We start from the raw sequence: 13,857 nt of genomic DNA, 5'->3' as shown, positions 1-13,857 counted from the left end.
TTGAGAGGTGACTTAATAGAGACATATAAGATAATCAGAGGGTTAGATAGGATGGACAGGGAGAGCCTTTTTCCAAGTATGGTGACGGCGAGCACGAGGGGCAGAGCTTTAAATTGAGGGGTGATAGATATAGGACAGATATCAGAGGTAGTTTCTTTACTCAGAGAGTAGTAAGGGTATGGAATGCTTTGCCTGCAACGTAGTAGATTCGCCAACTTTAACTACATTTAAGTCGTCATTGGACAAGCATATGGACGTACATGGAATAGTGTAGGTTAGATGGGCTTCAGATTGGTATGACAGGTCGGTGCCACATTGAGGGCTGAAGGGCCTGTACTGCGCTGTAATATTCTATGTTAATCAATTAATAATTTTCATGGAGCCAACGAAAAAAAGTCAGGACAAGCAATGAAATACTTGTTAATAGATCTTTTGACCAAAGTAACTGAAAGAACAGTAACCAATGTTAGAGTGAAAAAAAGCTGAAAAATGTGTTGCTGGAAAAGCCCTTCTTCAGGCCTATGCTTGAAACGTCGATTCTCCTGCTCCTTTGATGCTGCCTGACCTGCTGCACTTTTCCAGCAACATGTTTTTCAGCTCTGATCTCCAGCATCTGCAGTCCTCACTTTCTCTTTGAGTGAAAAAAGTCAAGATTATACAATGGGGCAGATTTGGAGGAATTCAAAACTTTTGGCAAGTTATGGTATAAGTTAAGGTTACAGAAATGATGAGAGGTTCTGTCATGAGGCTATTTCAACCAGCAGCAGAGAATCTTTCACCTCTGAAGGCAGCTAATACCTCATGTAACTGCCTCCTAACAGAAGTAGTGTTACTTTAAATACTAAATGGAAAGAAATGGAAATATCAGTCACTCTAGCATCAGAGATAGATAAGGGATAGGAGGAGCTATGGTTTTATGATAGTACTCTGCTCGTCAAGCTTTCCGCAGATTCAGGTCGTGGAGGTACTGGTGTTGGACTGGGGTGAACAACGTCAAAAATCACACAACACTGGGTTATAGTCCAACAGGTTTATTTGAACTCACAAACATTTGGAGCCCTGCTCCTTCTTCACTAACTATCTAGTGGTTTGACATAAACCTGTTGCACTATAAACCAGTGCCATGTGATTTTTGACTTTGTCCACAGATTCAAGCTCCACCCTGGATTTCATAGCTCATGAATGAGAGTTAATGGCAGTGTTCATTAGATTGATAATCATAACAACATTTCCACCTTTAAATTCCAAGGCGGGGAGCATATGAAGATATCAAAACAAATGCAGTGAGAAGTGATACCTGTCTGTCGTAACAGCAACACAAATAATGAAATTAAATGCTTAAATTTGTCTCTGACTTCTCTGAAACTTACAATCAAAAAGAAAATTTTGACAAATTTTATACGCTTTTGCGAAGGAAGCAAATATCGAGTTGCTTTAAAAAGAAATATTTTGCCTTGCCGACATTCACGAAGTTTCGCCTGGCTGGCCGCTTCAAGCTCCGCCACTCATGCATTGTGATGACTGAACAACATATTGCTACCTTGACCTTTTCCAGTTCGATCCCAAAGATAGTAATAACTACCTAACGCTATTAAACGCCACAAGGCAACATTGCACTACCAGTAGAAAAATACTGGAAGAAAATGAATGAGACCGTGAATCTGAGATTAGTACTACAAGCAGAAAAAAAGTAACTAAATTCATGAAATAAAAGTTAAAATCGAACTAAATGCAATGCTTATTAATGTAACCAATATAATAATTTTTCGTAAGACCAATCACTGAGTGAATGGACAATAACTTTTTTGATTACCATTCCATTTTAAATATTTTAATATTGATTGACCAACGAACTTTTTCTTTCCGCCACTCTTAATCAATGGTGGAACAATATACCCAAAATATTCGGCGATAATACACACTGATCGCGAAAGTACGCATGTGCAGCGAATCACCGCCTCTTCGTGGTGCGATGGTGTTGGTGGAGCATGCGCTGTGCAGCTCCCAGGAGCTGAACGACGACGAGTGTAGCTGAGTGTCGTTTGCGCCTCTGCGGTTCAGAACTAGAACCGCTGGGCCCACTGGACAACAGGCGAGGGCTCCCGAAAGTGAGTAGAGCCACTACTAAAGCGATGGTGCAGCGCCTCTGCACTCGTGCCGCCGTGTGCTGTTTCTTCTGTCGTTTCCGCCGAGTCCAACTCGGAACAAAGGAGCCGCCAGCGACTTGCCCTGACGGACATGCGCACTGTGGACTCATGGGGAAATGAACGCGTTGGATCGAGCGGTTTCTTAGATTCGGAGACGTCTGGGAAATACAGCCGCCATTACTCACCTTTTTAGGTAGGTATTTTAATGGATGCTGACCGAAGGATATCGATCTCGAACTTTAATTCTGCTTCTCTCCAACGGATGCTGCTTAATCTGCTCAGTATTCCCGACGATTTCTGTTTCGTTTCAGATTTCCAGCATTCTCTGCAGTTTATTGCCTTTACATGCCCTCATTTTAGTGTAAGTACTGCTTACATAAGAGATGCCTACTTAAGAAATAGGAGCAGGAGTATGCCATCTGAATCTGCTCTGCCATTCTATAAGATCGTGGCTGATCGTCTTGTGGTCTCAGGTCCACTTACCTGCCCACTCACCATACCTCTTAATTCCTTTACTGTTCAAAAATATATCTATCTTTGTCTTAAAAACATTCAACGAGGTACTTCAATTGTTTCACTGGGCTGGGAATTCCACAGATTCACAACCCTTTAAGTGAAGAAGTTCCTAAATTCAGTCCTAAGCCTGTTCTTCTTTATTTTGAGGCTATATCCTCAGTTCTAGTTTCACCTGCCAGTGGAAACAACCTCCCTGCTTCTATTTTATGTATACTCTACATAATTTTATATTTGCGAAACAATTGCCCCTCATTCTTCTAAATTCTAATGAGTATAGTCCCAATCTACTAAATCTCTCCTCATAAGCCAACCCTCCTCAATTCTGGAATCGACCAAGTGAACCTCCTCTGCACCTCCTTCAGTGCCAGTGTATCCTTTCTTAAGTAAGGAGACCAAAATGGGACACAGTACTCCAGGTGTGGCCTCACAGTTGCAACATAACCTCCCTGTTTTTAAGTTCCATCTCTCTAGCAATGACAAACAGTATTCCATTTGCCTTCTTAATTACCTAATCCCACAAACCAACTTCGTGTGATTCATGCACAACGACACCCAGAAGCCCTCTGCATAACAGAGTCATGAAATATAGACAGATAGAGTCATAGAGATGTACAGCATGGAAACGGACCCTTCAGTCCAACCCGTCCATGCTGACCAGATATCCCCACCCACTCTAGTCCCACCTACCAGCACCCAGACCATATCCCTCCAAACCCTTCCTATTCATATACCCATCCAAATGCCTCTTAAATTTGCAATTGTACCAGCCTCCACTACTTCCTCTGGCAGCTCATTCAATACACGTACCACCCTTTGCATGAAAAAGCTGCCCCTTAGGTCTCCTTTATATCTTTCCCCTCTCACCCTAAACCTATGCCCTTTAGTTCTGGACTCCCTGACCCCAGGGAAAAGACTTTGCCTATTTACCCTCTCCATGCCCCTCATAATTTTGTAAACCTCTATAAGGTCACCCCTCAGCTTCAGACACTCGAGGGAAAACAGCCGCAACCTTTCAGCCTCTCCCCATAGCTCAAATTGTCCAACCTTGGCAACATCCTTGTAAATCTTTTCTGAACCCTTTCAAGTTTCACCTGTTGTAATCTGAGGTAACCCTCTTTGCTATCCACTACACCTCCAATTTTGGTGTCATCTGTAAACTTACTAACTGTACCTGTTATGCTCGCATCCAAATCATTTATGTAAATGACAAAATGTAGAGGAGCCAGCACCAATCCTGTGGCACTCCACTGGTCACAAGCCTCCAGTCTGAAAAGCAACCCTCCACCATCACCCACTGTGAGCCAGTTCAGAATCCAAATGGTTAGTTCTCCCTGTATTCTGTGAGATTTAAACTTGCTAACCAGTCTCCCATGGGGAACCTTGTTGAACGCCTTTTTGAAGTCCATATAGATCACATCTACCGCTCTGCCCTCATCAATTCTCTTTGTTACTTCTTCAAAAAACTCAATCAAATTTGTGAGACATGATTTCCCATGCACAAAGCCATGTTGACTATCCCTAATCAGTCCTTGCCTTTCCAATAAATATGTACATTCTGTCCCTCAGGATTCCCTCCAACAACTTGCCCACCACCGATGTCAGGCTCACTGGTCTATAGTTCCCTGGCTTGTCTTTCTTAAACAGTGGCACCACGTTAGCCAACCCAGTCTTCCGGCATCTCACCTGTGACTATTGATGATACAGATATCTCAGCAAGAGGCCTAGCAATCACTTCTCTAGCTTCCCACAGAGCTCTCGGGTACATCTGATCATGTCCTGGAGATTTATCCACCTTTATGCATTTCAGGCCATCTGGTGCTTGCTCCTCGGTAATTTGGACATTTTGCAAGGTGTCACCATCTATTTCCATATCCTTTTCCACAGTAAGTACTGATGCAAAATACTCGTTTCGTATCTTCCCCATTTTCTGCGGCTCCACGCAAAGGCCGCCTTGCTGATCTTTGAGGGGCCCTATTCTCTCCCTAGTTACCCTTTTGTCCGAAATGTAAATGTAAAAACCCTTTGGATCCTCCTCAATTCTATTTTCCAAAGTTATCTCATGTCCCCTTTTTGCCCTCCTGATTTCCCTCTTAAGTATACTCCTACTGCCTTTATCCCCTTCTAAGGATTCACTCGATCTATCCTGTCTATTCCTTACATATGCTTCCTTCTTTTTCTTAACCAAACTCTTAATTCCTTTAGTCATCCAGCATTCCCTGTACCTACCAGCCTTTCCTTTCACCCTAACAGGAATATACTTTCTCTGGATTCTCATTATCTCATTTCTGAAGGCTTCCCATTTTCCAGCCGTCCGTTTAGCTGTGGACATCTGCCCCCAATCAGCTTTTGAGAGTTTTTGCCTAATACTGTCAAAATTGACCTGTCTCCAATTTAGAGCTTCAACTTTTACATCTGGTCTATCCTTTTCCATCATTATTTTAAATCTAATAGAATTATGGTCACTGGCCCCAAAGTGCTCCCCCAGTGACACCTAGGTGACCTGCCCGGCCTTATTTCCAAAGAGTAGAGCAAATTTTGCACCTTCTCTAGTAGGTACATCCACATGCTAATCAGAAAATTTTCTTGTACACACTTTACAAATTCCTCTCCATCTAAACCCTTAACATTATGGCAGTCCCAGTCTATGTTCGGAAAGTTAAAATCCCCGACCATAACCACCCTATTATTCTAAAAGATAGCTGAGACCTCCTTACAAGTTTGTTTCTCAGTTTCCCTCTGACAATTAGGAGGTCTATAATACAATCCCAATCAGGTGATCATCCCTTTCTTATTTCTCAGTTCCACTCAAATAACCTCCGTGGATGTATTTCCAGGATTATCCTCCCTCAGCACAGCTGTAATGCTATCCCTTATCAAAAATGCCACTCGCCCTCTTCTTTTGCCTCCCTTTCTATCCTTCCTGTAGCATTTGTGTCCTGGAACATTAAGCTGCCAGTCCTGCCCTTCCCTGAGCCATGTTTCTGTAATTACTATGATATCCCAGTCCCATGTTCCTAACCATGCCCTGAGTTCATCTGCCTTCCCTGTTAGGCCCCTTGCATTGAAATAAATACAGTTTATTTTATTAATCCTACCTTGTCCCTGCCTGCCCTGACTGTTTGATTCACTTCTGTTCTCAACTGTACCAGTCTCAGATTGATCTCTTTCCACACTATCTCCCTAGGTCCCACCTTCCCCCGCCCCCACCACCTTACTAGTTTAAATCCTCCCATGCAGCTCTCGCAAATCTCCCTGCCAGTATGTTAGTCCCTTTTCAATTTACCAACCTTTGCATGAACAAGGTAACCCTTAGGACCCTTTGAAATCTTTCTCGTCTCACTTTAAATCTATGCCCTCTAGGTTTGGACTCCCCACCCCACGGAAATTTGGCTTATCCATGCCCCTCATGATTTTGTAAACCTATGTAAGGTCACCTGTCAGCCTCCGATGCTCCAGGGAAAGCAGCCCCAGTCTATTCAGCCCCTTCCTATTGCTCAGATCCTCCAACCTGGGCAACGTCTTTGGACATGTATATCTTTTCTCAGCCCTTTCAAGTTTAACAATATCCTTCCTATAGCAGGGACACCAGGCTTGCATGCAGTATTCCAAACGTGACCTAACCAATGTCCTCACAGATGCAACATATGCTCCGAATGTCTGTACTCAATGCACTGTCTAATTAAGGCAAGCATATCAAACACTTTCACTATCCTATCTACTGGCGAGTCCACTTTCGAGGAACTATGAATTTGCACTCCAAGGTCTCTTTGTTGAGTACCACTCCACAGGATCTTAGCATGAAGTGTATGAGTCCTGCCTTGATTTGCCTTTCCAAAATTCAGCACTTCACATTTATCTTAATTAAACTCCATCTACCACTCTTGGGACCATTGGCCCATCTGATCAAGATCTGAGGTAGCCTTCTTTGCAGACCACTAAGTCTTGTAGTTTGGTGTCATCTGCAAACTTACTGACCATACCGCCTATATCCATACCTCATACATCCAAATCATTCATAAAAATTACAAATAGCACTGGACCCAGCACCAATCCTTGTGGCACAACACAGGTCACAGGCCACCAGTCTGAAAAACAAGCATCCAGCACCACCCTCTGTCTTTTTACCTTTGAGCCAGTTCTGTATTCAAATGGGTAGTTATCTCTATATTCCATGTGAACTAACCTTGTTAACCAGTCTACCATGCGGAACCTTGTTAAAAGCCTTACCAAAGTCCGTACAGATCATGTCCACCGTTCTGCCCTCATCAATCCTCTTCATTCCTTCTTCAAATAACTCGATTAAGGTAGTGAGACACAATTTCTCACACACAAAGCCATGTTGACCATCCCTAAACAGTCCTTTTCTAAATACATGGAAATCCTATCCCTCAGGATTCCCTCCAAAATGTGCTCACCACTGGTCTATCATTCCTTGGCTTTTCCTGACCACCTTTTTAAAATTGTGGTATTTGCTAAGACTCATTTCCACAGTCACATCACATTCCTCAGTGACTGGCCAGACTCGCCCTGTGTGGATTCCAACTCAAGTTTCATCCTTCATGCTTTGAATCTACTCAGGATCATAGATATCCCCAGTAAATCTGGTACATCGGTGATATCATCAGTGCTACTTCACCTCTCTTTCGGAATTGGAAATGTTTATTGACTTAGCTTCCAATTTCAACCCTGCCCTCACTTTCACCTGGTCAGTCAGGATTACCCTGGTCCACTCTTACTTCACTCCTAATGCCGCTCCCCCCCTCCCCCCCAATCTCCACAGCCCCATGGTACCTTCCCCTACAAATGCATAAGGTGTAACACCTGTGTGTTTACCTCATCCTGCCTCAGTATCAAGGGCCCAAATGTCCACCTGAAGCAGCACTTTATCTATACTTCATATAATCTACTGTGTTCACTGCACATTATATGGTCTCCCTTACGTTGGGCATTCTCCCCTTGTCTGTGTGGGTTTCCTCCATATGCTCTGGTTTCCTCCCACAATCCAAAGATGTGCAGATTAGGTGAATTGGCCATGCTAAATTGCCCATAGTATTCAGGGATCTGTGGGTTAGGTGCATTAGTCGGGCTAAATATAGGATAACAGGAATGGGTCTGCTTGGGTCAGTCTTTGGAGGATTGGTGTGGATTTGTTGGGCCAAAGGGTGTGTTTCCACACTGTAGGGATTCTATGATTGGGGAAACAAAGCTTAAACTGGGTGACCATTTCATAGAATACTTAATTCTGTCTGCAATAAGATCTCGAGCTTTCAGTTATCTGCCACTTCAACACACCACCCTGTTCCCTGGCCAATATCTCCGCCTTAGGTTTGTTTCAGTACTCCAGCGAAGCTCAGTGCAAGCTGGAAGAACCCTGCAGCCTTCTGGACTCAATATCGAGTTCAACACCTTTACGCTTGAGCTCACCCATGTCCTTATCCCAACCCCTACACACCCGGCTTGTTATCATAGTAGTTCTGAGGAATGGTCACCATACCTGAAACGTTAACTCTGATTTCTCTCCACAAATGTTGCCAATTGTGGAGAGAAATGTTTCCAGGCCTGCTGAGCTTTTCCAGCAATTTCTGTGCTTATTATCAGATATTCTGCTATTGCACAAACTGCATTGTTAGCTGCTAACAGTTTCCCTTAATAGCTATTCAGCCTCTAGCCAGATCATTATCCACTCCTTTGTCTGTCCAACTGTTCTTCTCTCCCATTGAGTTCTATCGCCACCTATCATTTACTCCTTACCCCCTCTCCCACCCTACCTTCTCTATGTATACTAACATTTTCCGAGTTACCATCAGTTTTGAGGAAGAGGCACTGGACCCAAAATATGGTCTGATTTTCTTCCACAGATGCTGCCAAACCTGCTGAGCTCTTCCTGCAATTTCTGTTTTTGTGCCTTTGTGTTTTTGTGTATATTCTGTCATTTCCCTATTCCTTTTTAAATTTGTTTTACAGGACATTACAAGAGGGGAATTGTCAGACCATAAGAAAACTTGATAGATAACCAGTTCAGCAACATTGGTCTTCAAACATGGAAACAAAAAACACCATGCTCAGCAGGGAGCAGCTGGCCACGTATTTAGTTGATGGTTGAGGGCTGACCTGTTAATACACAGATACAGTCACATCAGCGAGAAACTGTGTAAATGGCGGGTGGGTGTGTGATAAATAAGTTCATTACCTGATTGAGCTGGGAGTTCATTCATAGTGGTGAGATGATGTTCACTTGCCCTGTTTGTGGAAAGGAATTCACTGATTCGTCCCACCTACTGAGACACCAACGAGTTCACACTGGGGAAAGGCCATTCACCTGCTCCGTTTGTTGGAAGGGATTCACTCAGTCATCCCATCTCCTGAGACACCAGCATGTTCACACTGACAAGAGACCTTTTAACTGTCCTGATTGTGAGAAGCCATTTAAAAGTAAACAGGATCTGCTGAGACATCAACATACTCATACTGGTGAGAGGCCATTCACCTGCTTGAACTGTGGGAAGGGTTTCACTAATTCATCCAACCTGCTGAAGCACCAACGAGTTCACACTGATGAACGACCTTTTAAATGCTCAGACTGTGGGAAGTGTTATAAAAGCTCAGAGGAACTGACATGCCATCAACGTGTTCACACTGATAAAAGACCATTCAGATGCTCTGACTGTGGGGCTGGGTTCACCCGATCATCTCAACTTACTATACATCAACGCCGTCACACTGGAGAGAGACCATATATGTGCTCTATATGCGGGAAGGGATTCACTTGCTCATCCCATCTCACGACACACCAACGTATTCACACCAATAAGAGACCTTTCAAATGTTCTGACTGTGAAGAGAGGTTTAAAAGCAGAAATGAGCTGCTGACACACCAGCATAATCACACCGGAGAGAGACCATTCACCTGTTCTGATTGCGGCAAGGGATTCTGTCGATCATCCCATCTCCTGATACACCAGCGAGTTCACAATGGGGAGAGACCATTCATCTGCCCTGTGTGTGGCAAGAGATTCACTCAATCATCCATCCTCCTGACACACCAGCGAATTCACACTGGGGAGAGACCTTTCATTTGCCCCATGTGTGGGAAGAGATTCACCCAGTCATCTCACCTATTGACACATCAGCTTGTTCACAATGACAAGAGACCTTTTACATGTTCTGACTGTGAGAGGAAATTTAAAACGAAAAGAGATCTGCTGATGCACCAGCGAGGTCACACTGGGGAGAGGCCATTCACCTGCTCCACATGTGGAAAAGGATTCACCCATTCATCTCACCTGCTGACACACCAACGCACTCACACTGGGGAGAGGCCATTCACCTGTTCTGTCTGTGACAAGGGATTCACCTGTACGTCCCACTTACTGAGACATCAAAGGGTTCACACCGGGGAGAGGCCATTCAGCTGCTCTCTGTGTAAGAAAGGATTTACTCAATCATCCCACCTAATAACACACCAGAGAGTTCATATGCAACAGCAGGGATTGGATTCTGCTGATAATGCTGTGGTTAATATCAATCAGGACTGAACCATGTTCATTCTGACAGTTTGCATTTATTTCTGAGGATGTAAGTAACCCCTCTAACACCAGTTGGAGTTAATATACTTTATAAATGTGAAATAAATCACCACAGTTAAAAACATTCTTGTAGATTGTTATCCTTCCATCCAAGTATTTGGCATCAGCTGGTTGGAACTCTGAATGGACAATCTGGAAGAAAGTCATAACATATAAATAGAAAACCAACCGTGGACACTATCCAGGAAATTAATTACCATCCACATCTTGTCCCTGTTAGATAAAATCAAGGATTGAATTCATCCTACATTTACCTGTTCTTTACATTTTGTACAGTTCACACTGATCTCAAAATTACATTTATTGGGATTCTTTCTGAAGAACAATTTAAAATGTTTTCTTCAATTATATGTGGGACCTTCCCAATGCCTTTTATAACTTATTGCTCTGTGACAAATAAAGGAATGTAATGGGTGGGTGGTTATTTCTGAAAATGTTGAGCTGGACCTGTAGCAGAGAGGTCATTAAGGTTTGTTGGGTGTTCTGGATGAATTAGTCATGAGTCTGATGAATGGAAATGGTAGAGTGGAACCTTAGTGGGATGCACAATCTGCATTTGCTATGACTTAGCATGAGATTAATGAGTTGTGACTAGGAATGCAACAAATGGTTGTTTGTAAACCAGGCAAGACAGGAACAGTATGTTATTCTTCATTGGTTATTGACCATTCTTTTACTGGTGTTCTCATGCATTAGATCTTCCTTTGGTTTTAATCTCACTTTTTCACTAACTTTAGCCACAGTGTCACTTGGAATATTTTCTTTTTTTCAGCTCCTCTACTGTCCCTCCTAATTAATGCTGATATGCTATTCTTTGCTGACATCACACAAATATAGTTTATACATGTACAGTGATGACACCCAGCCTCAATTTACCACAACTTGGCTTCATCCTCCGCTGTTTCTCAGTTATCAAATTGCTCGGTGGTGAGTGAAATTTATTTGCATTAAGGATGAAGAAGATTGAAGCCATTGCTTATGGTACCTGCTCCAACCTTCACTTCCTAGCTCCTGTCTCCATTTTAGCATGGATAAAGGACTGGCTAGCTAACTGGAAGCAAAGTTTAGTATAAGTAGGTAACTTGAGTACGCCACAAGGATCAGTACTGGGCCTCAACTATATATAGTCTGTGACTGAATGAAATGGGGTAAACTGATTCCCATCTTTTTTCCACTCCTTCATTGATCACAATAAAGTTAGAATAACTCAGTATCAGAATTGAGACAATACAGGTTCCTCTGTTTAAAAAAAACAACTTATTTCTTGCCAACAAATCTTCAAGTAGGTGAATATTAACAAAATGTTTACATATACTTAATGAAACTTCTTCAAAGGAAAAAATATGCACACAAACAACATTCCAGTGTGGGGGGAAAAATTTAACAGTGCCACCGAATGTTATGTTAAACATGCTTTGATCAAGTAACATGTAATTTCAGAAAAGAATGATTGTCCCAAATGCCACCCTGCAAATGAAGCCATTTTGCACACAAACTGTTGGCCTTGAGTGTCTACCTGGATGTTATGACTCACCAATTTCACTTCTTTGGTAATAAATTACAGATTCTCTATTTGATCAATATTGTGATGAGTCCCTCCAGTGAAGAGACAATAAAGGCTACTGCTCCAGGTAAGTTCTCTCATATTTACAGCATTTGCACTACTTTGTTTTTTTTTAAGTTAGCTTTCGAGGTTCCTGCATCTAGATCCAATAGCATTATTATGCTCACAATTTGGGTCATATGACCTCTCTGAAATTAATGTAGATTATTTTACTTCCCTCAACAAAGTTTTGTCCTTTGCAGATGCAACAGTTTTCCCTGCTGCAGCTGGTATCCTTAGCAAAATACCTGTTCGAACAGTGCTAAATATAAATGTAGATCCAATAATGATACTCCAAATTGATATTTCAGATAATGTATCTTCTGATTTGGATGAAGGCATCAAAGAGATGTTATCTAAATTTGTGCTGGCACAAACTTAGGAAATAAGTTCTCAGCAAGACAGTAAGAGTCACCAAAAGGACACTTACTGAGTAAGAAACATGTTGACAGATTGTAATGTCAGAAAAATATGAAAGTGTCAATTTTAACAGTACAAATAAAAAAAGTTGCAGATTACTTAAATGGTACTTATAGTGCAGAACTCTATGCTACAGAAGATTCTGTGTATAATGCGACATGAATTACAATAATATGTAGGAACAGCTAGTGATTAGGGAAGCAAATGGAAAGTGATGTTTGCACAGGGTCCTGATTATGAGCAGTGTACACTTTGGTCTCTTTTGTAGGAAAGGGTACAGTTGCATTGAAAGCAGTTCAGTTCAAGTTCGTTAGGTTATTTTGGAGGCAAATAGGTTAGTTTATAAGGAAACATTGAGCAGACTGGGCTAGAACCCAGTGGAACTGAGACAAATTAGAGGTGACCTGACTGAAACATACAAAGTCCTGAGTGGGCCCATTCTGAAGAAGAGTCACTAGACTCAAATTATTCACTTTGATTTCTGTCCACTGATGTTGCCAGACTCGGCTGAGTTTCTCCAGGAATGTCTGCTCTTGTTTCAGATCCTGAGGGGATGTGATAGGATGGATGCTGCAGCACTTTTTGCACTCAGTAGGTACTGCAGAACTCGTAACAAAGTTTTAAAATGAGGGGGTCTCCCGTTTATGTCTTAGGTGGGAAAACATTTCGTTCTGTCAGAGGGTCAAACGTTTGTGACATTATCTGTACCAGAAAGCAGCCGAGGACAGTTTATTGAACATATTTAAGAGTGAATTTTTTGAGCCATCAGGAAGTTGACTGTTGAAGTGGCATAGAAATGAAATTGAGAACTGAGGCCACATTCAAATCAGTGACTTTATCAAATAGGTAAGTAAAACAGACTGGCCGAAGTCTGCTCTTAGTTATTGTGTTTTTCAGTTCATCTCATCCAAATGGCAATTGCCTTATACTAAATCAGATTCTTCTCAATTTTAGTGTTCTAATTTTTAACAAGATGTGTTATGGTATTTGGGCATTCATGTTTTAAGCATTCTGACCTTGATAAAATAGCCTATTGTTGCTTGGTCCCAAAACTCTCAAATCACCTTCATACACATTTCTACTCCGTATATTTTTACTCCCTTTAAGCCACATGTTAAAATGCCTGTTACTGAGTTTTTGGCCAGCTTATCTAAAACCTCCTTAGATGTCCTATTGTGTTTAATAATGTTCCTAAGAAGTTAAATTACATTAAAACTTTGTATAAATGTAAGTTATTATTGAAATCTGAATTAGATTTATGAATATCATTTGGCTTAGAGTCATAGAGATGTACAGCATGGAAACAGCACCCTTCAGCCCAACCCGTCCATACCGACCAGATATCCCAACCCAATCTAGTCCCACCTGCCAGCACCCAGCCCAGATCCCTCCAAACCCTTCCTATTCATATACCCATCCAAATGCCTCTTAAATGTTGCAATTGTACCAGCCTCCACCACTTCCTCTGGCAGCTCATTCCATACCCATACCACCCTCTGTGTGAAAACATTGCCCCTTAGGTCTCTTTTATATCTTTCCCCTCTCACCCTAAACCTATGCCCTCTAGTTCTGGAATCCCCAAACC

General features: G+C 42.1%; 2 protein-coding genes across 2 annotated transcripts in view; both read left to right on the top strand.

Annotated features, from left to right (window-relative positions):
* The window catches only part of LOC122541536, a 47,899-nt gene that overhangs the window by 16,312 nt on the left and 17,730 nt on the right, over positions 1 to 13,857 (top strand). The gene's annotated exons all lie outside the window — the stretch shown is intronic.
* LOC122541450 (zinc finger protein 229-like) lies at positions 1,865 to 10,460 on the top strand. Its single transcript, XM_043678229.1, has 2 exons — positions 1,865 to 2,340; positions 8,628 to 10,460. The coding sequence occupies exon 2, from the start codon at positions 8,888 to 8,890 to the stop codon at positions 10,196 to 10,198; it is 1,311 nt and encodes a 436-aa protein (XP_043534164.1). The 5' UTR covers positions 1,865 to 2,340; positions 8,628 to 8,887; the 3' UTR covers positions 10,199 to 10,460.

The sequence above is a fragment of the Chiloscyllium plagiosum genome, chromosome 37 (genome assembly GCF_004010195.1).
Source record: "Chiloscyllium plagiosum isolate BGI_BamShark_2017 chromosome 37, ASM401019v2, whole genome shotgun sequence".
Lineage (NCBI taxonomy): Eukaryota > Metazoa > Chordata > Chondrichthyes > Orectolobiformes > Hemiscylliidae > Chiloscyllium > Chiloscyllium plagiosum.
The sequence above is the reverse complement of the archived record's forward strand: the minus strand, read 5'-3'. Positions and strand labels throughout refer to the sequence as shown.

Coding starts and splice junctions, on each gene's coding strand:
- LOC122541450 (XM_043678229.1), top strand. CDS start 8,888: ATGATGTTCACTTGCCCTGTTTGTGGAAAGGAATTCACTGATTCGTCC.